Raw genomic sequence first — 24,177 nt, 5'->3', positions numbered from 1 at the left:
GATACGCCTACAGCCCGCCGACACCTCGGCCGTCGTCTCAGAGACAGCTGTTTATGCAAATCTCCTCTCAGAAGCTGCCGGCCATGTTTAAAACATGATGAGTCGTTCAAACACTCCTTTCAGGGCCAATGACATCACTGGAGCTTCAGCTGCAGGGCCGCTATTATTATCCCGATAATAATAACGCAGCAACAGAGACGGGGCTCTTTCTCACACTTTACACTCTTACCTAGAAATTACAGCTCAATTCACAGCACTCGGCAGATGTTTGGTAGTGAGCGCTGAGGCAACTAACACAATGTGAGACCCAGCTCCACTCTTCCCTAGGCTTACAGTGATTATCCTTGAAGTTACTGTACACATTTAGAGACTTGGTCCTCACGCTCTCACATCAGTCTCAGCACTTCCTAAGTATTGGCAAACCTGGCCTGTCACAACGCTATACCTCTGACCACATTAGAACAAGCCAAAACAGAGTGACAGTTTTCCACTTTCTATCGAGAATCCATCAGTGCCACTCAAACGACAGGCTGGCGAGGACGGGGAATGGGAACTGATTAGCCAATGAAATTGAAACCAGCATTAAGGTAGGTCCATCCGGACGCATCCCCCACCGTCCTCTCCGGTTTTGTGAGCCGGTCTATTTTCCGAGTTTTCGCAAACCCGAAACGGACCCGGCGGATCGATAGGCAGCCTTGGACCTGACCTTTGTGGCCAAGTGCATTTTTTTCCATCTTCCTGCTTCATCTCAGCTTGGGTTGGGCCGCTTCTGAAAAACACGCAGCTCAAATTCATTGGCTATCAAAACCGACCACCATCCAATTTAATGCAACTTCCAGATCAGAAATATACCTTAGGGGGATCGCATTACAACTATTGCCTGCTCGCTCTGAGACACAAAGAAGCCTGAAGGGGCTACAGCTAAGCCTGCCTTTCTCCAAGGAGGGAACATATAATTATGACTTCCATCCTAAACTGATTCCATTACTCATGCTGATAAGAAGGGCCAGGGGTTTGGAGAGGGGGAGCATTACACCCCCGTCTAGGCTAACGTCCTAACCTCCTGCCAAATGTATGACCATATTAGAGACACATATTTCCTTCAGATTACACAGACCCACAAAGAATTAAAATACAATTCAATTTTGATAACCTCCCATATCTATTGGGTGAACTACCACAGTGTGCCATCACAGCAGCAAGATTTGTGACCTGTTGCCAGTGAAGAACAAACACCATGGTAAATACAACCCATATTTATGTTTATTTATTTGCACATCGTTACAACACTGTATAAAGCCATAATATGACATTTGAAATGTCTCTATTCCTTTTGAACTTGTGTGAGTGTAATGTTTACTGTTCATTTATATTGTTTATTACACTTTTGTTTGTTATCTATTTCACTTGCTTTGGCAATGTAAACATATGTTTCCCATGCCAATAAAGCACTTTGAATTGAATTGAGAGAGAGAGATAGAGAGAGAGAGAGCGACAGACACAGTGTTTGTATGTGTGAGTATGTGTCGGTGTGTGTGTGTTAGATTTTTCAAACAGCATTAGAGGTCATATTAAACCCTGAAGTATTGATTCATAAAGCCAGGATAATAGAGATTAAAGTTAGGTCTTTCTGAGGAGGGAGGGACACATGAAAGGAAAACCCTCAGAAAGCGTCTGCCCTGATCCTCACAGACTTCAAGAGCATTTAACCTGCCTCGCTGTGACAAGACTATGAAAGTTTGATATCCTCAGTCAGAGTCTAATGAGGCATCTCTGGTATCTCGGGGTGCCTTGCCATGCTCCCCATTAAAAAAACAATGGGCTTGGTAGCAATAACTGCAAAGACTTCCTTAAATAGGAACAAGATGCGACGGGATGTAATCTCGCCCCTCTCCCTTTCCCTTTAGATTCTAGGTAAATCAAACCAATCATTTGAAATAAAAACTGTTAGAACTCCTTTCCCGCTTGTCTCCAGTAGGTCTTGTTGCTATTTAGATGGCTAGATAACGACTCCCTTTCACAGTGTACTATATCCTGCTATGGTCCTCACTAGTACGTCTCACATCTGCCTGCTTTATTCATTCAAATAAATGGCAATGTGATGTCTTGTTGTCCTGCTTGGTTGATGTACCTTTGATTACTTCCATCAGGGGAGGGAATCAGCTCAGTAAAAACAACACAATAAGTGGGTTTACTCATTAAAATGTCTTTCTATCAATAAATACCTTTGAAGGGAAAATCACATATTTGACATTCAAATGTTAGTTATTTAGGAGACACTCCTATCCAGAGCAATTTACAGTAGTGAGTGCATACATTTCCATACTGGTCCCTTATGGGAATCAAACCCACAACCCTGGCATTGCAAGCACCACCAACTGAGCCAACCGGGACCCACGTACATCAGCAAATATCTGCATACCTTTAAATCTGCACTACCTAAGGAGCTAGCTGTTTTACAAGACCGTTTGGCAAGTGTCTCACTTGTAGCTAATCTGTTTCTGAAGGATCACACAAAATGATCACATTAAGTTCTTAAATTCATTAAGTTCTTAAATTTGAACCACCAGTTCGATGAAAACAACAGTCAATGTCAGCCAGGTGGTTTAAAAATGAAGTCCGATTTTTCCTTTGGAGTGTGTGCCGTCTAGCGTTCACAATCCCAACACAGAGGGAAACGAACAGTTCTATTACACCTATAATGGCAGCTCTCGTCCCCAGTCGAAAATAGCCGTAAAACGGAACAAGCACAGGTAATATGCTACCTCTCTCCCCTAATGCTACTGCCAGCTGATAGCAGTGGGAGAGTGGGAGAGGGCCCGTGGCATATTGATGCGTCTGCAGAGGAGGTTTTCTCCTGATTGAAAATCAACGGGCGAAGTGTAGTTATGCTCCCTGCTGATTAGAACCTATCAACACTATAGATTTCCTGTACACTCTGATCTCTCTGCCTTATAGGATTTTATTGGAACACGTGGGGTGGCGACAGATGTTAGTGTCTGGGCTATTTATCCTTTTTTTCTTGTGTGCGTCTGCTGTCGATACGTGGAGAACGACCAGGTAATGATTCTCAATTCACAGAGATTGGACTCCCTTTACTCGGATGGCTATAACTATTTAAAAATCTAGCCTAACCTAATTTAACCACAGTTAACTAAAGTAAGTATAGTCCATTTGAGGTTCGCTATACAATAGAAACGATGCCATAAACTAAGGCCATGCATTTGGCTTTTTCAAACACAAAATAATAAGGATACAGACTACATAAATGCAGCACGAAAAATGCTGTAAATAATTGTTGTTAAGAGCTCCACTTAAAGCCAGATTGGATATTTTGCCCGACCACCCATGTAAAAAAAAAAACTCTCTGTGCAAGTAGCAATTTGTAGATACATTTAGTTTGGCTCTAATTATACGCTACCCGGCATGCTGTGCAGCGGTATGGAGGAAGTGAAGACTTTTGTCGTTAATGACTAGAGAGCGTTTCCCCACCAACAAATATGCATCTCGGTACAGGGAGCTCCTCCGTTAGCAGATTACAGAAGAGAGGGGAGAGGAAGAAAGTGAATAAAAAATTCCTTTACAAATAACTTTTTTCATCATCAAACTTTCTCCAATTAGTTTTGGAGTTTAAAAGAACGAAAGGGAAAAAGAGGTAAAGAACAGGAAGAGATTAATTGCTGAACTGGTGAAATAAAAATATATCAAGAAGGGAGATAGCCCAAGTGAGATAGGTTGACATCAAGAGAGAGAAAAAGAAGGAGAGCGAGAGAGCAGGAGAGAGCAGGAGAGAGCAGGAGAGAGCAGGAGAGAGAGAGAGAGAGAGAGAGAGAGAGAGAGAGAGAGAGAGAGAGAGAGAGAGAGAGAGAGAGGAAAGACTCCTTGGCACTGGTTTGTCTAGGCAGATGGCCCATTTGGCTAGAGGAGCAGTCTGGTGACGCCTAATCCTCAGATCGATGAAGACTTTAATCTACAGAGAGACTTTTCATTCTGCCGGAAGAAATATGGCACCACATTACACAGCATTCCTTTGACCTAAGCACATGGGTTCCCCTTGGCTTTGGCCTGCTAAGTTTAGGAAGCACCAGCCTGCTACCGTAATGAGCTGTGACTCCCAGATGATAAACTGTCATTGGATGAATCAATTCAAGCCGCACATTTTACTTGTTCAACCAAATTACACATCTGGATTTTGATCAAACAGGTTCTCTGACCATATGCATGTTGTTGTAACTTAAATGGAGGAATTCTCTACTGAGTCATATTCTGTTGCTTTAGGACTCAAAAGCCAAAACGTTCTATGCCTGGCAACTTTCCCCAGATTGAGAGCAGTCCGTTCATCTTACTGTTGACACAACAGCACGAAAAGAAGACGATCAAAGACAGCCAGAGGTGGAGCACTTTTGGAGATATACAGTATTGTTGCCCTATGAGCCAGCCAGCACAATGAAGATTAACGAGCGCAGTGAGTAAACACTCTTTGTCTCTTGTTTCTGTCTGAATCCTCTAATTCCTCTATCCAGGTTGCCATTTGGGCAGCCGACATCTGCAACAGTGGATGTGACATGTTTGAAGGACAGTGGATGTGACATTTGCCGAGCCTCGGGGGCCCGCGTGTCCACAACGAGGTGGACCTCCGTCCCTGCTCTCCACAAAGGTCAGAGGATGGACGTTTATCGGGTGAAAATGCCACGTCTTGAGTCAGCCCAAGAGGAACGGACGGCGGTGAACCTGCTAACGCTCCAGAGCCCTGGGGGACAGCAAGGGACAATCTGTTGTTTTACCTCACCACCACTCTCTCTCGCTCTCCTCCTCTCTCTCTCCACCTCACTCTCCGGTCTTTTCTAGCCAAAGTCAGCATGTCAGGGCTGTGTAGAGGACGAGACCCCAGTCTGTTGCACATGTCCCAGAATAAAACACATGACCAATATCATGGTGTGGAATCATTTCACTTTGTTTACAGGCCAAAACCATGACACTTAGGCCTATCATTGCTTTGATCTGGAACTGCAGGGGGGAAATGGGGAGTGATTAGAAAATAAAGCTTTTTTTTGTTCAGAGTTCATATACTGTAGATTGAACAACTCCTGACTAACTGTCTGAACAAACTGTTTTATTGGTCTTTGTTACTTTATTAATATGCTGTTAAGAAGATATTATACTTCTGTTTAATGTAGTTTTCAACATGTAAAACAAAGCCAAGTTTGAATCAACCTCTATAATGACACACAAGTGTCTCAATTCCCTTAACTGCAGGTTTGTGCTCCAGATTTGAGCCGATTTGGCAGGGCCAGTGTTTGTCCGCCCTTCCTCAGGAAAGAGGTCCCAATTTGGGGTGAGGTGGAGCGGAGACGGAGGGCATGTATGGAGATCTGGTGTGGTGCCATTGCTTTGACCGCCCGTTAAGGCCGGAGGAGTCCCAACAGACCGGACTCAAGAGCCACAATAAAACAGTGGACAGATGGAGAGGGTGATAGAAAGAAAGAGAGAACGATAGAGAAATGTGTGTGTGGGTACATGTGTTTTTGTGAGTGAGAAAGACAAATTATAGAGGATTTTTCTACCCCATCCATCCCCTTACAGAGAGTGGAGGCATTGAGGCAGCCAGCCGTACAGGACAAGGTCAATAATTTATGAACAAATCCAATTAGTTGGAATATACGCTACATGACCAAAAGTATGTGGACACCTGCTCGTGGAACATCTCATTCCAAAATCCTGGGCATTAATATGAAGTTGGTCCCCCTTTGCTGCTATAACAGCCTCTACTCTTCTGGGAAGTCTTTACACTAGATGTTGGAACATTGCTGCGGGGACTTTCTTCCATTCAGCCACAAGAGCATTAGTGTGGTCGGGCTTGCAGTCGGTGTTCCAATTCATCCCAAAAGTGTTTGATGGAGTTGAGGTCAGGGCTCTGTGCAGGCCAGTCAAGTTCTTCCAAACCGATCTCGACAAACCAGTTCTGTATGGACCTCGCTTTGTGCACGGGGGCATTGTCATGCTGAAAGGAAAGGGCCTTCCCCAACTTCGTCTTGAATCGTCTTGAACGTCATTGTGTGCTGTAGCGTTGTATGCTGTACCCTTCACTGGAAGTAAGGGGCCTAGCCCGAACCATGAAAAACAGCCCCAGACCATTATTCCTCCTCCACCAAACTTTATAGTTGGCACTATGCATCCGGGCAGGTAGCATTCTCCTGGCATCCGCCAAACCCAGATTTGTCCATTGGACTGCCAGATGGTGAAGAGTGATTCATCACTCCAGAGAACGTGTTTCCACTGCTCCAGAGTCCAATGGCGTCAGGCTTTACACCACTCCAGCAGACACTCGGCATTGCGCATGGTGATCGTAGGCTTGTGTGCGGCTGCTCAGCCATGGAAACCCATTTCATGAAGCTCCTGACCAACAGTTGTTGTGCTGACATTGCTTCCTGAGACAGTTTGGAACTCAGTAGTGAGTGTTGCAACCAAGGACAGACGATTTTTAAGGGCTTCAGCACTCGGTGGTCCTGTTCTGTGAGCTTGTGTGGCCTACCACTTCACGGCTGAGCTGTTGTTGCTCCTAGACATTTCCACTTCACATTAACAGCGCTTACAGTTGAACGGGACAGCTCTAGCAGGGCAGAAATATGACAAACTGACTTGTTGGAAAGGTGGCATCCTATGACGGTGCTGCGTTGAAAGTTACTGAGCTCTTCAGTAAGGCCATTCTACTGCCAATGTTTGCCTATAGGGATTGCATGGCTGTGTGCACGATTTTATGCACCTGTCAGTAACGGGTGTGGCTGAAATAGTCTAATCCACTTATTTTAAGGGGTGTCCACATACTTTTGTATAGATAGTGTATTAATTCACCAGTGATGATAACCCAACTATACATTGCAGACCAGCACTCCACAGAAAGGGAGAAAGGCAGTGCTCAGTGGTGTAAAGTACTTAAGTAAAAATGCTGTAAAGTAGAACTTAAGTCGTTTTTTGGGGGGGGGTATCTGTACTTCAATATTTATATTTTTGCCAACGTTTACTTTTACTTCACTACATTCCTAAAGAAAATAATGTACTTTTTACTCCATACATTTAGCCTGACACCCATATTACTCGTTACATTTCGACAGGAAAATGGTCCAGTTCACACACTTGTTAAGAGAACATTCCTGGCCATCCCTCTTGTCTCTGATCTGGTGGACTCACTAAACATCAAATGCTTCACTTGTAAATTATGTCTGAGTGTTGGAGTGTGCCCCTGGCTATCCGTCAATAAAAAAAACATTTTAAAAATTGTGCCGTCTGGTTTGCTTAATATAAAGAATTTGTATTGGTTTATACTTTTACTTTTGATACTTAAGTACATTTTTGCAACTACATTTACTTTTGATACTTAAGTATACTTAAAACCAAATACTTTTAGACTTTTACTCGAGTAGTATTTTACTGGGTGACTCACTTTTACTTGAGTCCTTTTCTATTAAGGTATCTTTACTTTTACTCAAGTATGATAATTGAGTACTTTTCCCACCACTGGCAGCGCTATAGACTCTGATACTTGATGAGTATATCTAAGAGCCAAATCTATAAAGAATAACACAATAAAATCTCTCAGTGATCCTACTGACGACCCTATCGAAATTCACAGCTTCATTATTTAAAGGGCAAGACATAATACAAAGACTGTGTGAGTATAAGTGTGTGTGTGCGTGTGTGTAGATGTTCAATTAGGTATGCATGTGTGTGGGTGTGCAGCATGTGTGTGTGAGTGTGTACGTGAATCTAGCATAATTACACAGTGGGTTCCAAAATGATTGACAACCTTGATAAAGATTAGCAATAATGACTGTATAGAATAAATAATTCAAATAGCTATATTGTAAGCAAAAAAAGAATGGGGATTTTGTTTAAAGCTACAATATGTAACTTGTTGTGCGACCCAACCAAATTCGCAGAAAAATGTGAGTTATAGACCTGTCATTCTCATTTAAGGCAAATCTACGAAGTGGTAGATCTGTTCTTTTTCTATCTGTGCTATTTCTATGCTTCCCATTCTTACGTTTCGTTTTTGCATCTTTTACTTTCGGTTTTGTACACCAGCTTTAAAACAGCTGAAAATACAATATTTTTGGTTATGGAAAATATATTTCACAGCGGTTTGGATGGTACAATGATTCCCTACACAATGACTGCAACATTATTGACACTCCTTAAGAGTCTTATTTTTTATTTTTTTTATTTAAACTTTATTTAACTAGTTTATAAATAAAGTAGTTAATAGTTCCTAGTACGCAATGACTACATCAACCTTGTGACTCTACAAACTTGTTGAATGCATTTGTAGTTTGTTTTGGTTGTGTTTCAGATTATTTTGTGTCCAATAGAAATAAATGGTAAACAATGTATTGTGTCATTTTGGAGCAATTTTTATTATAAATTAGAATATAATATGTTTCTACCATGATTACAGATAATCCTGAATGAATTGTAAATATTAATGAGTGAGAAAGTTACAGAGGGTCAAATATCTTACCCCCAGATACGCTAACCTCTCACCATTATCAATAAGAGGGGAGGTTAGCATGTCTTGGGGGTATGACCTTTGACCCTCTAACATTCGCACTCATCATTATTCACAATTCAATCAGGATTATCTGTAATCATGGTAGAATCTACATTCATGTAGAAGTGGTAAGAAACATATTATATTCTTATGTACAATAAAACTCCAAAATGACAAAATACATTATTTACCATTCATTTCTATTGGGCACAAAATAATCTGAAACACAACCAAAACAAACTGCAAAGTTTCTAGAGTCACAAGCTTGATGCAGTCATTGCATGCTAGGAATATGTGACCAAATACTAAACTTTGGACTACTTTATTTACAAGAATTTTTAGGGGTGTCAATCATTTTAACCGCTACCTTCATGAAAAAAATATATAGTTCTTGTTAAACAAAATCTATGTATCTAAGCAATTGTATTAGTATAAAAGAAAAAAAATGTAGCTAACAATTTAGCTGAGTACTTGAATTATTTATGCGTGTGTGCAAACTGTGCGTGTGTGTGTGTGTGTGTGTGTGTGTGTGTGCGCGTGTGCGTGTGTGTAAAGTCACTGCCAAGACTAGAAGATCCTTCCGGGGAGAATGAAGGAGATCTAGCATGATGAGATGAGATCAGCACTAACAGGAGGACAGCCACCGGCGTGCAGACTACTCGCCACACACACACACACCCCCACACCTGACGTCACTCTGTGTTACTCATATAACAACATCAAAACACAATAATCTAGAACAGAAAACCACAAAATCATCCACATCATGTGATTCATCTCCTAACTACTGTCCTTTTAACACGTCAGCTCCTCATCGGATATAACCCAATGCAACTCGTATACAGTGGTAGGGGTACAGGGTGAGATGAAGACAGAGAAAGAGAGAGAAAACGAAGCAGGAGAGAGACAGAGAAAAAGAGAGAGAGAACGAGTGAAAGAACAACAGAGAAATGGACATAGAAATAAAAGATACAGAGCAAGAGAATAGTGTAACTTACGATGTGGAGCATGAGATAGTCTCCCAGACCCGGAGCACTGTCTATCCGGACCAAGATGCCATCCTTTAGGGAAGTACTGAACCCTATGGTCAGTCTGTCTGTGCGCGTGCTTGGCCTCTCGTTGGCTGGCCAGTTGAACGTAATGAGGCCTCCTCCTTTCCCAAAGATATAAGTCATCCCAGCTGAGGAGAAATAGGAGAGAGAGAAAGAGAGAGAGAGAGAGGCAGAGGATGAACTAAAAGACATTGACAAGAGGAATAGTTTTTCAAAGCGAAGTGAGAGTAGGATAATGTGAGCCCATGATCCTACCAAACAATTTTTATTGGAATATGGGGTTGATTGTTGGTGTTTGTCCTTTGTCCTTTTTTTGTAAAGAAAATAATTTCACCAAAATGTTTGTTGAAGAGATTTTCTTTGCTCATTTTTTTTTATGAATACACAAACCACACACACTCCAGAAATGATGATATCAGTGAGCTGTGATGTGTGATGTACACAGCCAAATTACTACACGGCGAAGCACGGGAGCAAAACACTGTTCATTTTTTATTAACGACAGCAGCCATCGCTCCCCAACCAGCAACCATTTCCCTATCATGACGATAGAAAAAAATTCTGTAACCACTGGCATTCCATTAAAATGTTGGGGACCAAGTAGGCCAAAGACTTTGAAAACATACATTTGTTTTGGGTGGGGGGGGGGGGGGGGGGTGTAAGTTGTCTAGTTCTGCCTCACCTGGTTCCTGAACAAAAGTCTCACGAGAGGTTTCGGAATGACTAATGTTCTCACCTGGGTCAGATAAGTCGTAATTCACCAGATGATTTTTTCTATCCCAGACCCCATGGGAAATACTGTGACCTATACAAGTTAAATATAATTCCTTCCAACAGGGATTAGCAATAGAGATTCTGAGGAATGAATTCTCCAGTTCGCATGTATTATACATGAAAGAAGAAAGACCCCAGGAGAACGTCTTGAGAGTGGAAATCGAGCAATATTCCAAATGTAATGTGAATTGAGCGAACACAAACACACAGAGATGTACTCTGTTTCTGTAGTTGTAGAGAAGTTCAAATCGTTATTGGGGCGGGAGACAGTTCGTAGGCATGACTTTTGTGTGTATGCATGTGTGTGTGCTTGTATGTGAGTGTGCGTGGGTGAGCGTATGTGTGTGTGGGCATGCTTGTGTGTGTGTGCGCCTTGTGCATGTTTGATGGCATGCATGTGTGTATTCTAAGACTATAAGGGCCAGCTGGCTCTACCTCTCCCGTCTCCCTCTCTAGTTGTGTGTCAAGTAGAACAGCTGGCCCTCAGTGGGAGCATGGCCACATCACATAAACATTTACATAGCATTTGCATTTAAGTCCCAGCATTTGCACTTCAGACAGGCCTACTGTAGAGTACAAACTACACAGGGTACATATACTATTTACAAAGTATCAATGCATCAGAACGCAGTAGGCGTTGTAAATATATCACTCATCTCTTCTCACAGTCCATCATAACCAAGAAAGCTCCTACAATACACCGTCGATGGTCTTATTTTATTTCTAATGGTTAAATAAGTAGCACCAGGAATGCCTTTCCATTGGGGGATTTGGTTGCCCTGTGATACTGAATAATATATGCAATCATTACACAATTAATTAATGAAGAACCGTTTGGTTTCAGAAGTGCCCTTGCGGCCTTGATCAGGGGTGCTTCAGAGGTTAAGCAATATATACTTTCCAGCTGCAAAAGACGAAAGAGAGACCGTTTGATGGAGGCAAGATGTTGAACTTTGAGACTTTGCAGTGTACATGTCAAAACCACATATCTTCTGTTGATGGCGTGGAGCAGTTCGATTAAAAAATGTAGTGGAATTTTGTTTCACCTCAAGCGCAACAATTTTACTCATAAAGAACTGCAATGCTGCTGGGTTTTCACGCTAAAACATTTTCCTGTGTGTATCAAGAATGGTCCACCACCGAAGTACATCCAGCTAACTTGACACATCTGTAGGAAGCATTGGCATCACCATTGTACTTTGTAGAGTCTGTGCCCCGACAAATTGAGTCTGTTCTGAGGGCAAAAGGAGGTGCAACTCAATATAAGGAAGGTGTTCCTAATGTTTGGTACACTCAGCTTCGTATAAAGCACGGTTTTAATAGAAAGTGGTCAAAGGGAATTACATAATTTTAGATAGATTGGTAGATGGATAGATAAACCAGCATCAGGTGGCAGCGATGGAACTTCATAAACCAGATTCTAAAATAATAAAAATCTGTGGGCTCCATCCGATTTAGACAACACAGCATGGCCATTTCCCATCCTGCTGCCCAGCAGAAATGCATGATGGGATTGGCCTGAGCCCAGGTCCTGGCGGTGATGGTCTTGCCAGCACTGGGGTGAGACGCTGTGCCAAAGATTATCTATTATATTGACAAGATAGTCGAGTGACCGCTCTAACAATGGAAATACATGTCCTCAATGATTTTAGGCAGGCGAGATCAGGTGGGACCATTCCAGCCAATGAGAAGGCAGACACCTGCGTGAACAACAGGCAGAACTGAGTTGTTTTCTCTAAGTTGCCGGAATGCCACACGCATCCACTTATATCTGTATATTTGTAACAGCATAAACATTATGAAACTTCTTTTAGATCAAATAAGCCTCCCGTAATTCGGCACTCTCATATAGACCACCACACAAAAACGGGCTTCTCTCACGAGGACAGATTTTGGGCGGAGTAAATTCTCTCGCTTCCCCTCTTCCTCTCTGGCTGTACCCTATGACTGGCTGCTCCATGGCTGATATACTTATTATCTTGTTCTCATTAAGAGGAAGTCCAGTCACTGTTTCTAGTAAAATATTCTGCATGAAAGATAGCTGAAAAAGAAGAATGGGTATTTACGGTTTTCTACTCGAATGCCATAATAAACTGATGTGTGACGGTACTCTAATAAACTGTCCAAGAATGGGTCGGGAGATCTTCTACTGGAATGATCATTATACAGTATTTCACTGACTGAATGAATAAGGTTCTCAAAACCCTTCATCCTGCTTAGAAAAGAGAGCTAGATAACTCCACTCAGAGTTACGCAAGCGGGGATAAAGTGCATTATCAATAATTGAGCTTAGAGTGACTGTGTGACTCTTGGCGTTCTTATCAGAATCAGAAAGGGGGATTACTTAGGCATCTTAAGATGTGTCATACGATGGCAAGACGTATTTAGAAGATCCACTTCCCGAAGACCAAAAAATATAAGAGGCAACATCATCGTGAGTTCATTTCAAGTTTCAACAAACTTTTTCAATTAGTTTAAACACACTTTTCCCAAATGACAGCAAGTTGTATTAGCATTCAGACACCGACCTAGACACGCAATGACGCAGACGCTTTTAAAACAATTAATGACCAGAAAAGTGCCTTCCTTTGTGCATGATGCATTTTCTTCATAATGCATTCCAGGTATGCACGTAAATTAATAATGTGGCAGAACGTTTTAAAAAAGGGAGAAGATGGCCTGAACCGCTAACAGCTCCACAAAAGAGGTTTTGTGTGCACCTATAACTGAATAATAGGGCTTTAACACTACTAATGGGTTAGTCAGAGAAACCTGACAGGCGATTCAGTGGGGAGACAGCTCTCCGAGAAAAGAGGACTGATGGTTTGGTTTGAATTTCCATGAACTGATGCAAAGACTGGATAATGGCTTTCTAAGAATTGTTCTAAAAAGAAATGCACCATTTATGGTTTAAATGTAATGTTCTGTCACGATGTGCGCTGAGAGTCGGGAAGCAAGTTCAGAGAGGGCGTGTTTTAATAAATAAACGCAACATCATACAAAAACAAGAAACACTAACAGCACACAGACATGAAACAGAAACAACAATGCCTGGGGAAGGAACCAACGGGAGTGACATATATGGTGAAGGTAATCAGGGAGGTGATGGAGTCCAGGTGAGTCTGATGACACGCAGGTCCGTGTAGCGATGGTGAGCAGCCTGGTGACCTAGAGGCCAGAGAGGGAGCAGACGTGACAGTACCCCTTCCCCAACGACCAAAATGACGATCCCGGGGATCAGGAGCGGACCGGTCACCTCTGCTGAGGCGCGGGAAACTTGTCAATCTGGCTGAGACGCAGGAGCATGGCAAGCTAGAGCGCCGGAGAGAGAGCATACGTGACGGTACCCCGCCCTCGGCGCTTTCGGCTCCAGCCACAGGACGCCAACCAAAAGGACGATCCCATGGATCAGGAGCGGACCGGTTACCCCTGCTGATGCACGGGAATCTGTCGCCGGCTGGGGCACGGGAACCTGACAGACCGGTTGAGGCAGGGGAGCCTGGCGATTCGGCTGAAGCATGAGAGCCTGACGAGCCAGCGGAGGCAGGGGAACCTGGCGATCTGTCTGAGGCATGAGAGCCTGACGAGCCAGCGGAGGCAGGGGAGCCTGGCGATCTGTCTGAGGCATGAGAGACTGACGAGCCAGCGGAGGCAGGGGAGCCTGGCGATCTGTCTGAGGCATGAGAGCCTGACGAGCCAGCGGAGGCAGGGGAGCCTGGCGATCTGTCTGAGGCATGAGAGCCTGACGAGCCAGTGGAGGCAGGGGAGCGTGGCTATCTGTCTGAGGCATGAGAGCCTGACGAGCCAGTGGAGGCAGGGGAGCCTGGCGATCTGTCTGAGGCATGAGAGCCTGACGAGCCAGTGGAGGCAGGGGAGCCTGGCGATCTGTCTGAGGCATGAGAGCCTGTAGCGGTTCCCGGACGCAACGTCATTCCCACTGAAAAAAATAATAATAATAAAAACTCCCTGATGCTTCCCTTAGGTGAGGCATTATTCTGTAACGATGTGCGCTGAGAGTCGGGAAGTAAGTTCAGGGAGTGAGTGTTTTAATAAATAAACACAACATCATACAAAACAAGAAACACTAACAGCACACAGACATGAAACAGAAACAATAACGCCTGGGGAAGGAACCAACGGGAGTGACATATATGGTGAAGGTAGTAATCAGATAGGTGAGTCCAGGTGAGTCTGAAGACGCGCAGGTGCACGTAATGATGGTGACAGGTGTGCGCCATAACGAGCAGCCTGGTGACCTAGAGGCCGGAGAGGGAGCGCATGTGACATGTTCTGACCCAGAGCAAAAGCTTTACCACCATCACCCCATACTACATTTGATCAAAACCTGCCACTCGATTCCAATAAAACCACCATAGTTTTCTTCTCTGTTGAAGGCCATAGGTGTTAACTTACATGTCATTATCGCCTTTATCCAACCCGGTGGGTTGCCAGTTCAAATCCTGGATGCAACTGGAAATATCTTGTGGAAAGTGAGCTGGCAACCAAAGGGTTGCTAATATCAAAGATGCCTAGATACCATTGCCTGTCGTTGTGCCTTTGAGCAAGGAACTTTAACCCCACAACTACAGCTCCCGGGCTCCCATCACTCTCCTTCTTGGTCAAATATCCCTTACACAGCCCGGAGGTGTGTTGGGTCATTGTCCTGTTGAAAAACAAATTGTAGTCCCACTAAGAGCAAACAAGTTGGGATGGCGTCTCACTGGAGAATGCTGTGGTAGCCATGCTGGTTAAGTGTGCCTTGAATTCTAAATAAATCACAGACAGTGTCACCAGCAAAGCACCCCCACACCATCACACCTCCTCCTTCATGCTTCATGGTGGGAACCACACATGCGGAGATCATCCGTTCACCTACTCTGTGTCTCACAAAGAAACAAAAAATCGCAAATTTGGACAGATTTCCACCGGTCAAAAGTCCATTGCTCCTGTTCCTTGGCCCAAGCAACTCTCATCTTCTTATTGGTGTCCTTTGGTAGTGGTTTCTTTGCAACAATTCGACAATGAAGGCCTGATTCACACAGTCTCCTCTGAACAGTTGATGTTGAAATGTGTCTGTTACTCTGTGAAGCATTTATTTGGGCTGCAATCTGAGGTGCAGTTATTCTAATGAACTTATACTCTGTAACAGAGACTCTGAGTCTTCCTTTCCTGTGATGGTCCGCATGAGAGCCAGTGTCATCAAAGCGCTTGCTGGTTTTTGTAAATTGCACTTGAAGAAACTTTCAAAGTTCTTGAAATATTCCGGATTGACTGACCTTCATGTCTTAAAATAATGATGGACTGTTGTTTCTCTTTGCTTATTTGAGCTGTTCTTGCCATAATATGGACTTGGTATTTTACCAAATAGGGCTATCTTCTCTATACAAACCCTAACTTGTCACAACACAACTGATTGGCTCAAATGTATGAAGAAGGAAAGAAATCCCACAAATGATCTTATACCAAGGCACACCTGTTAATTGAAATGCATTCCAGGAGACTACCTCATGATGCTGGTTGAGAGAATGCCAAGAGTGTGCAAAGCTGTCATCAAGGCAAAGGGTGGCTACTTGGAAGAATCTCAAATATAAAATATATTTTGATTTGTTTAACACTTTTTTGGTTACTAAATGATTCCATATGTGTTATTTCATAGTTTTGATGTCTTCACTATTATCCTACTATGTATAAAATAGTAAACATTAAGAAAAACCCAAGAATGAGTAGGTGTGTCCAAACATTTGACTGGTACTGTATGTGTATATGTGTGTCTTTCGGAGGGGTTGGGTTAAAAGAGGAAGTTGAATTTCAGTCGGACCTTCTGTGCAATTGACTAATAAAGTGATCTTCATCTCGTCATAGTGGTTGAAATTATGTTCCAAATTTGTCTGAATGAAGGTGTCAGTAACTCATGCACAAATACACAAGCCTGCGCGTCATAGCACACTCGACCTCATGCATGTAAGATGAGAGTGTGTGGTGGTTTGCTTTGATCTACTCAAGATCATATCAGATTCTTTACCATTCTACATGCTGCTTATCTCATATACAATATGAAAACGGTACACACACACACACACACACATATCAACACAGCCATGTACACACACAGATATGCACACAGACAAGTCATCACTTGTATACATACATATGTTCACTTGCCTCCACGGATACACACAAACACAAAAACACACACACACACTCACACTCCGAAAGACAGACTTTCCAAGACATAGCAATCTGCACACGTGGACACACATGCACACACACAATCCCAGATCTCATACAGTTTCTAAAATGGAAAGCTTTAAGCAGTTCAAGCCCCCCCCCATGGGATGATCTTGAGAGAGGAGCAGAAGTATTGTGAGAGAGTCAAGGGCTTTGACATCTATCAGCTGAGCAATTGGATTCCAGATCTTCTTAGATAAGAAACTGATTGGAGTGGGAGTTTAGTGGAGAGAGATAGAGGGAGAGATGGAGAGAGAGAGGGAGAGAGAGAGAGAAAGAGAGAGAGAGAGAGCCTGACGACAGTGCGACAAGGATCCATCTCCCCCACCTTCACAAAGCCAACCATTTTGCCATTTATCAGCAGTTAACACGATTACATTAAGACTGATGCATGGAAATTAGGCCAATTAGTTAGATATAAACCCAGCTAAAATCAAAGGGAAACTGAGCGACGAACCATAGAGTGATGCCAAATCAAACGTAAGCTTCCTGCACTATTACCCACTGTTGAGCACTGGTATGTGGGCCAGAGCTGTGGTCAATTCTATTTTATTTCCTTGGAACTCAACTTGGAAATGTCTCAATAGCAGAGTTGGGGTCAATTCCATTTCAATTCCAGTCAGTGGAATTTAACATGGAGTATTCCTATTGAACTGTAATGCCATTCCCGAGTTGACATGAGGTTACTTTGGATGAATTGAGATGAATGACCCTAACTCTCATTACCAGTCCTGTAGGTGCGTTGATATCACCATGAATAAACAGCAGAGGAACCATCTTTCAGGCACTGATGATTACATATGGCAGTTATGTACTGCTTGTTGTGCACAGCATGTCTCTTCCCGGGAGTTATTCCTCTCCTCCTTCCCCCCTTTTCTGCTGTCATACTGTGACTACAGGGGAGTAGCGTTACGGCTCAGAGCTACGGGGAATGAAGATACCGCTCAGAGAGCGAGGGAGGAAAGGGAGGGGAGAGGAGGTGGAGGGGAGAACGAGGTAGATTGGAGGGGAGGGTACAGCCGAGCAATATCAAAAGTGTCACCGTGTGGTATAGCATCGCAGCTGGTGAAAATGGGATAAACTGGGGAAGCAGAGAGGAGAGATGGGATTTTGATAGAGCCTGTTTTGTAGACGCCACCTTTAGACCTCAAAAGAACATCATTTTCAAAGAAACTTTGCCCACAGTTCTCTGAGGTGTGCTTCCCCACAATCGGGGGGGGGGGCTGACGGGCCACAGCTACCAAAGTACAGAGACTGACAGAATTAATGAGGAGAGATGACTTACGCACAAATTGAGGAGGGGGGGTAAGACTTCTACAATGAGGGAGAGACACTCATCTAGTGTACCATAGAACTTTCCAAGGGACCCGGCTTTCATGTGAAATATATCAGTGATTTGATGATGAAAACATCATAGTTACAGTGTGTATATCATTCATCATATATATCAAATCAAAGTCTCCAGTTATAGTATTTGATGTAAGTTAAGTGTGAGAGCTGTGTCTTGCTGACCCACAGAATGCCAGATAGCCTTGTCAAAGCCAGACCAGGTTGAGTACCAGACGAAAGGAGTCATTGATACACAACCCTTAGTTGTGATCGTTTCTCAGATGGCGTAGTCAGCTTGGGACCGTTTCTATTGTTTACACATTGTGGAGTCCAACAGCTTGCCGGGCCATCTGTAGGAAATGGCTGTGAGGACCGGGGAGACCTGAGGGAGGTTGGCGAGATAGCCGGGCTGCAGTACAATGTGCCATTTCAGCATCTCCTTCATCCAATTGTTTGCAGTTTATTTGGTTCTTTGGGGACTTACAAAATTGTATTCCTTTTAAAAATAGGGACCATTGGAAAGAGTGATAGCTTACATGCCACATTATGAAAATGCCATGGCGGCAGGTAGCCTAGTGGTTAGAGTGTTGGACTTGTAACCGAAAGGTTGCAAGATTGAATCCCTGAGCTGACAAGGTAGAAATCTGCCCCTGAACAAGGCAGTTAACCCACTGTTCCTAGGCCATCATTGAAAATAAGAATTTGTTCTTAACTGACTTGCCTAGTTAAATAATGGTAAAATACCATAAGAAATTAACTAAATCTTATGCAATCAGAAAAGAAAAAAACTATTGAGTATATATTAGGGCGGGCTGTTGCAGTGATCATATTACCGCCACACTGGCAGTCAGGAGTCATGACCTCAGTCAAATTCCTGTGGATGTTGAGTCACTGTAATCTCCTTTTATGCACTCTGGTCGCTCTTGGCCTGGTACTCAGGGCTCTATTGTCCCTCTAACCACTCTGACATCAATGCAAATACAATGAAAATCAAATCAAACACATAATCAAAACAGTATCATGCTTTAAAAACTCACCTCACCGCAACAGATCAATTTGAAGAAAGAAGTTCAACAACAGGTTGAAACCGAGTGGAAAACATGGTCGTTGTGGATGATGTTGGATGAATTCAAAACAACCATACACATATTACAGCTTATGCATACGCAACGACTGCGCCGTTATACAACGCATAGTTTAAATAGCCTATTACGCAGGCAGAAAAACCACCCCAGAAACCATAGATTTAAGATGTCTTTGGTACATAACTGTATTATGATGCATACTGGATGGTCTGGCAACCTTACGCCACGCTCTAAACGTTTTATACACGAGTCTGGGAGAGAACATATAGGACTACAGTAGACGATGCTGGTGGTTCATTTACTGTGCATGGCGGCTTACAGAGTTAACCCACAATGAAAGTTTGTATTTGAATTTTGAATAGCCTAGTAATTAGGGAATTTTTTTATATTTTCATTTTAATAGGCTGACAGTACCTTTAGCCACATAATACCTCACCAACGTGCCTTTCCATCTCCTCTTTCTCCTCCATTCCTTTCTCGCGAGAGGGGCTGTCAACGGTTTAATGAAATATGTTTTGTTGCGCAAACGTGTTACTATCGATGTTCCCGGACAGATTTCACTTGGTTTACCAAATGAAGCACTGGGTAGCTGCAAGAACAGCGTTATAGAGCCCATGGCATAGAGAGTTTGGGCGGAATATCACCTATCGCGAAGCAAGAGCCTGAATGCTCCTGAAACAGTGGTAGAAGCGTGGAATGAAATACGTCTTCTTATAAGGTCAGACATTTCTATACGCGATTCCGTTTGAAAGCAGAGTTTTGACGGTAGCCACTAAAATGAGGAGGATCCTAGCGTATTTATCTCTCAGCTGCTTATATTAAGCACATGCTCTGTTTTGCATAATTGAAAAACGAACCAAGGGAACGCAGCCTCCTTTCGCTATTCGAGTGCATATCTTTTTTACCCTGCCCCTGTTCCTGCCCATTTGATAACGGTCCATTCCAAATCGGAACTACTTTTACATATCAGTAAAATGTCAGATTAAATTGAGAATAAATAGTCTAATGGGTGAAAATATGATCACTTAATGAGAGAACAGCGTGTGCAGTCTGAGGCAAGGAATAAAGGCAAGCTTTCAATTGCCCATAGTGGCATCATGCAGCCCGTACAGTATGTTTTGATTTCTAAGACATTATGAGGTTTGGCTCATTCACAACTAAAGTTGCCAAATAACTCGAAATCTAGCTCATAGGACCTGTTTCAAATGATTACTTTTACACTCAACATAGCCCTTTCATTTGCGCACTCGTTCAGGAATAGGAAAAATATCCTTTCTATTTTATTCAGTTTAAATTCTTATTACTATAAAATCACATAATATAAAATAATGGCACGGGACATATTTGGTCTGCTAAATGAACTAGCCTACAGCCTATGGCAATAACATACAGTATGACGGATTCCGAGTCCGAGGGTTTAATAGTTCACACGCACAGGGTTGCAGGTGTGATTGCAGGGTACAGTGAAAATCCAACATGCAGGACTACATTTTTTTTTTTAAATATGAAAATGGTAATAAAAAACAACAAAAGAAATAGAAAGAGCACTAAATAAATAATACCAACTTTGGCAGTTGATGACTAAATGACAGCTGTGGCTGACTCATATTCTGTTCTTCTGAAATAAATGTTATGCATATCAATGTTTATTTAGACCTGCCTAAACTAAATAATGGATTTATTGTGAGGGTGTATACTAAATTGATTTCTTAAACTTTTTTATGTAGCTGTTCCAAAGTGGCTTGTATGCGTGGAAGCCTGGTGATGCTAAACGTGTTTATGTTAATTAACGGTCAATTACCGTGAGACCGGAAGTCATTTGCATGACAATAACACGCTGACAACATTTCACAGCGCTAAATAATAAGTCTGCACAAATGTGACATTTGGCAAGTGTGCTGTGCATCCGCAATCACATACGTGTTTGCACAGATGTAGGATACGTCTTCAGACTACAGGTAATGAGATCAAACAGTCTCGAGGGGAGAATGACATCAGGGGCCACAGGAATCATTGCTACAGCTCGCACTGCCATCTGCACAAGACAGCTTCTATGACAGAGGAGTCAATTGGCCGGGGGTGGTTGGCCTGATAGCTGGGCCACAGTCAGAGCACAATGTGCTATTTCAGTGGATTCTCAGTCCGCAGGCAGGCAGCGAGGCTACCCTGGGACAGCCTAACTGCTGCTGTCATGACTTCCCTGCGTCTGTGTGGCTAATCAACAATAGGTGGTTTGTAATGGACCGTGGCCTGCCTTGAAGTCCCTTCAGAAGCAGCTGGAACCGGTTTGCTCGGTGTGTGAGCGACTGTCAGCAATTCCACTGCAGGAAATGCAGTAGTGGAGTCTCTGATGTTCGCTAAGGTAGCCTACTGTTATCGTAAAGACAGACATATGAGGTGTAGTGGATGTATTAATACCATAGACATAACTGCTGGTAAAGTTGACTGTTGATCAGATACTGCAAGTAAACTCCAAAGACTAGTGGATGCTTTAGAGAGGTTGTTAAGGAATATCTCTCTAGTCAGTGGCTTTTGAAGGTGGGATGTTGGACAGAGGAATGAGATGGGTGGATTCTAGTACTGGTACAGTACCTACCCCCCACCACCAGCCTTTTCAATGTAAAGGACTTTGAGCGGTTGGACAAATAATATGTGATCCAGTAACAGAGATGGGGAGCAGAGTGACATGGTCGGAGCACTTTGGGATAGTTAACGGATCACCGTAAGGTTCAATCCCATCATCACGGAAACATGAGTGACAGGGAAGGTCAGAGTTCCGAGTGTTCTGAGGTGACGCAAGATTCCCTTCCTTTCAGAAGGAGCCGTCAAACGGAAAATTATTTTCCGATGAAGAGGAGGGTGGAAAAGGGGGGATAATTTATGAGGGGAGATATGAACTGGTGAAGTCGCCCACGTCTCACAGGTAACTGACAGAAGAAAGGCTTTGCGATGTGGAGACTGGACAGCACGAGAACAGAGAGAGAGGTGAAAAGGGAGAAAGATGGAGAGGTCGGATAAGCCAACGACACTTCGAGACTCATCTCTGCATCACCATCCAATAATGTTCAAGCGCAATCGATCCGTGTGAAAAGGAAACATTATTGCATGTTGGCTAACCGAACCTGTTTGAAGATATCTAGTTTATATCTGGTCATTCTGTGACAGGTAGACTTTCACACTAATCACCACAATCACTGCTAGAAAAATAAAACAATTTCCACTTGTATTAAAAGTGGCCAAATCACTTAAACCTAGCTTTAGGCTTAAATTTATTCCCTCTTAGGAAAAACTTCAAACACCTGGTGGGGAATCACGCCATTAGCATTTCCGTGGCACCGCTAGCCCCGACACCCCACCGCAGTGTGACACTGATTGTTCACCCCAGATAATTGGCCATTACTTCTACTTTTGTGCTCGTATTCCCGCCTGTGATTTGATAAGGTTATATCAAGACAAATAGCACAATTTACAGGGAGCCATTTCGCCCCAAAAAAATAATTGAGAAATGTACTTGAGCTGGGGTTATTTTTTTCTCCCTCCCTCTAAAGCGTGTCCATTTTAAGCGTACGGTAATGAAATAAAAACGGATTTAACATTCTGCGGGCTCTTAAAAATGGGATTTATTTTATCTGGTTGTATCAGAGGGGACCAATAATGGCTGAGATCACACTGTGATAATATCGCAAAGGTTTTCCAATTCGTTTCAATAGGAACAATCTGTGTTTTGAAATTTTTCTCAAAGACAAAAAATCGTAACGGCATAGAAGACAAGGCGATAACCTCGTCCATAGAGGGGACTTTCTGTCTGAGATGTCGACAGCTATAAAGAGATGGATCTTGGCCTTTAATGTAATCTGGAGTATCAGTAATGTGTGACTTAATGGTCATTGTCTCTTGGCCTTTGTGGCCTCGCTCTGTAATGTAACATAAATCCTCATTAGAGAGAGCCTTTCTGGGTGTATTAGGGCCTCACACTCACAGACGACTTTCTTGGTCGTTGTCAGCAGCTTTCTTACCCAGCTTGTGTAGAAAGTGTTGTGTGTATGTGGGAGGACTTGATGTGTTGTCTGGTCAGCAGCCTGACCTCTCTGTACGTCTCTCATGTAAACTGTCAGGCTGTGTGGAGAGGTGAAAAGGGTTCAGCCATGATGGGGCTGTGTGCAAATGCTCTTTCATATCTGATGAGGACTGCAAATTCTGAAATATTGAACCTGAGACAATGGACTCTCTATTTTAGGGCATATTACTTATCATCGTCTTGCCATGAAATTATTAATTGATCCAACATGCTTTTGAGAGCTTTCAGTCCAAATGTAAGGCCAATCATATCACTTTCGAAAATATGGGTGACAAAGGGAGAAGAAACTATCGATTGATAGAACCTGAAGCGCAAAATTCTGCTAGCTTGTTTATAGCGAACCAAACCTCTGTAGACTGTTAGCTATGTTGGTTGTTGTCACTTCAATAGAAATATAATTTATGGAAAAACTAACTGGGGCAGTCAGAGGGAGAACGAAAGAGAGTGAGGGTGTGAGAGAGAGAGAGAGAGAGAGAGAGAGAGGAAAAGCAAGAGAGAGACGCAATGAGGGAGAGGAGCAAAAGAGGGACAGATTTAGAGAGAAAGTGAGAGATAAAGAGATAGAGGGACTACTGAGGAGTGAGGGGTAGAGAGAGGAGAAACTGAGATATTTGACAATGCAGATCTAATCCTTCTACTGTGTGAGTCATACAGACTAGCGTACTGGACCCTCTCTCTCTCGGACTCAACATGGATCAGAGGGGTCTGTGTAAATCCATCTGATGTTTATCGTGTCTAACATGAGATGCCGCTCCTCTTCTCACTTGTCTTCATATATGGTGTGTGTAAGATGGAACTCCTATTATGTGCCATGACATGGGGGAACACCACAGTACCACAGCTGTTCCAGATCTTTTTAACCCCTTTCTCTTGAAACGTACCATTATATAATACAGACCAGGTGCAGGTTAAGTCAGGGATGTTGCATTGAAACTGATGAACAGTGTTTGTGTGACCTAGGATGCTCACCGGTGGCTACTGCTAACTGTTAACCCTTTGCACACACCCCCACGCGCAGTTACTCACACGTCAGCTTTTTTTCAACCTGATGTAAAGAATATTGGAGAGAGAAAGAAAATAGAGAGG

The 24,177-nt window shown here is 43.0% G+C and overlaps 1 protein-coding gene across 16 annotated transcripts in view; it reads right to left on the bottom strand.

Moving 5' to 3' along the window:
* nrxn3a (neurexin 3a) overlaps window positions 1-24,177 on the bottom strand; it is a 437,173-nt gene that overhangs the window by 122,746 nt on the left and 290,250 nt on the right. For all 16 annotated transcript variants that reach the window (XM_029729379.1, XM_029729385.1, XM_029729374.1 and 13 more), the window contains one exon: window positions 9,544-9,725. In XM_029729379.1, coding sequence (XP_029585239.1) covers window positions 9,544-9,725 — 182 coding nt within the window. The remainder of the gene's footprint in view (window positions 1-9,543; window positions 9,726-24,177) is intronic.

Source organism: Salmo trutta, chromosome 33 (assembly GCF_901001165.1).
Source record: "Salmo trutta chromosome 33, fSalTru1.1, whole genome shotgun sequence".
NCBI classification, from domain to species: Eukaryota; Metazoa; Chordata; class Actinopteri; order Salmoniformes; family Salmonidae; genus Salmo; species Salmo trutta.
The sequence above is the reverse complement of the archived record's forward strand: the minus strand, read 5'-3'. Positions and strand labels throughout refer to the sequence as shown.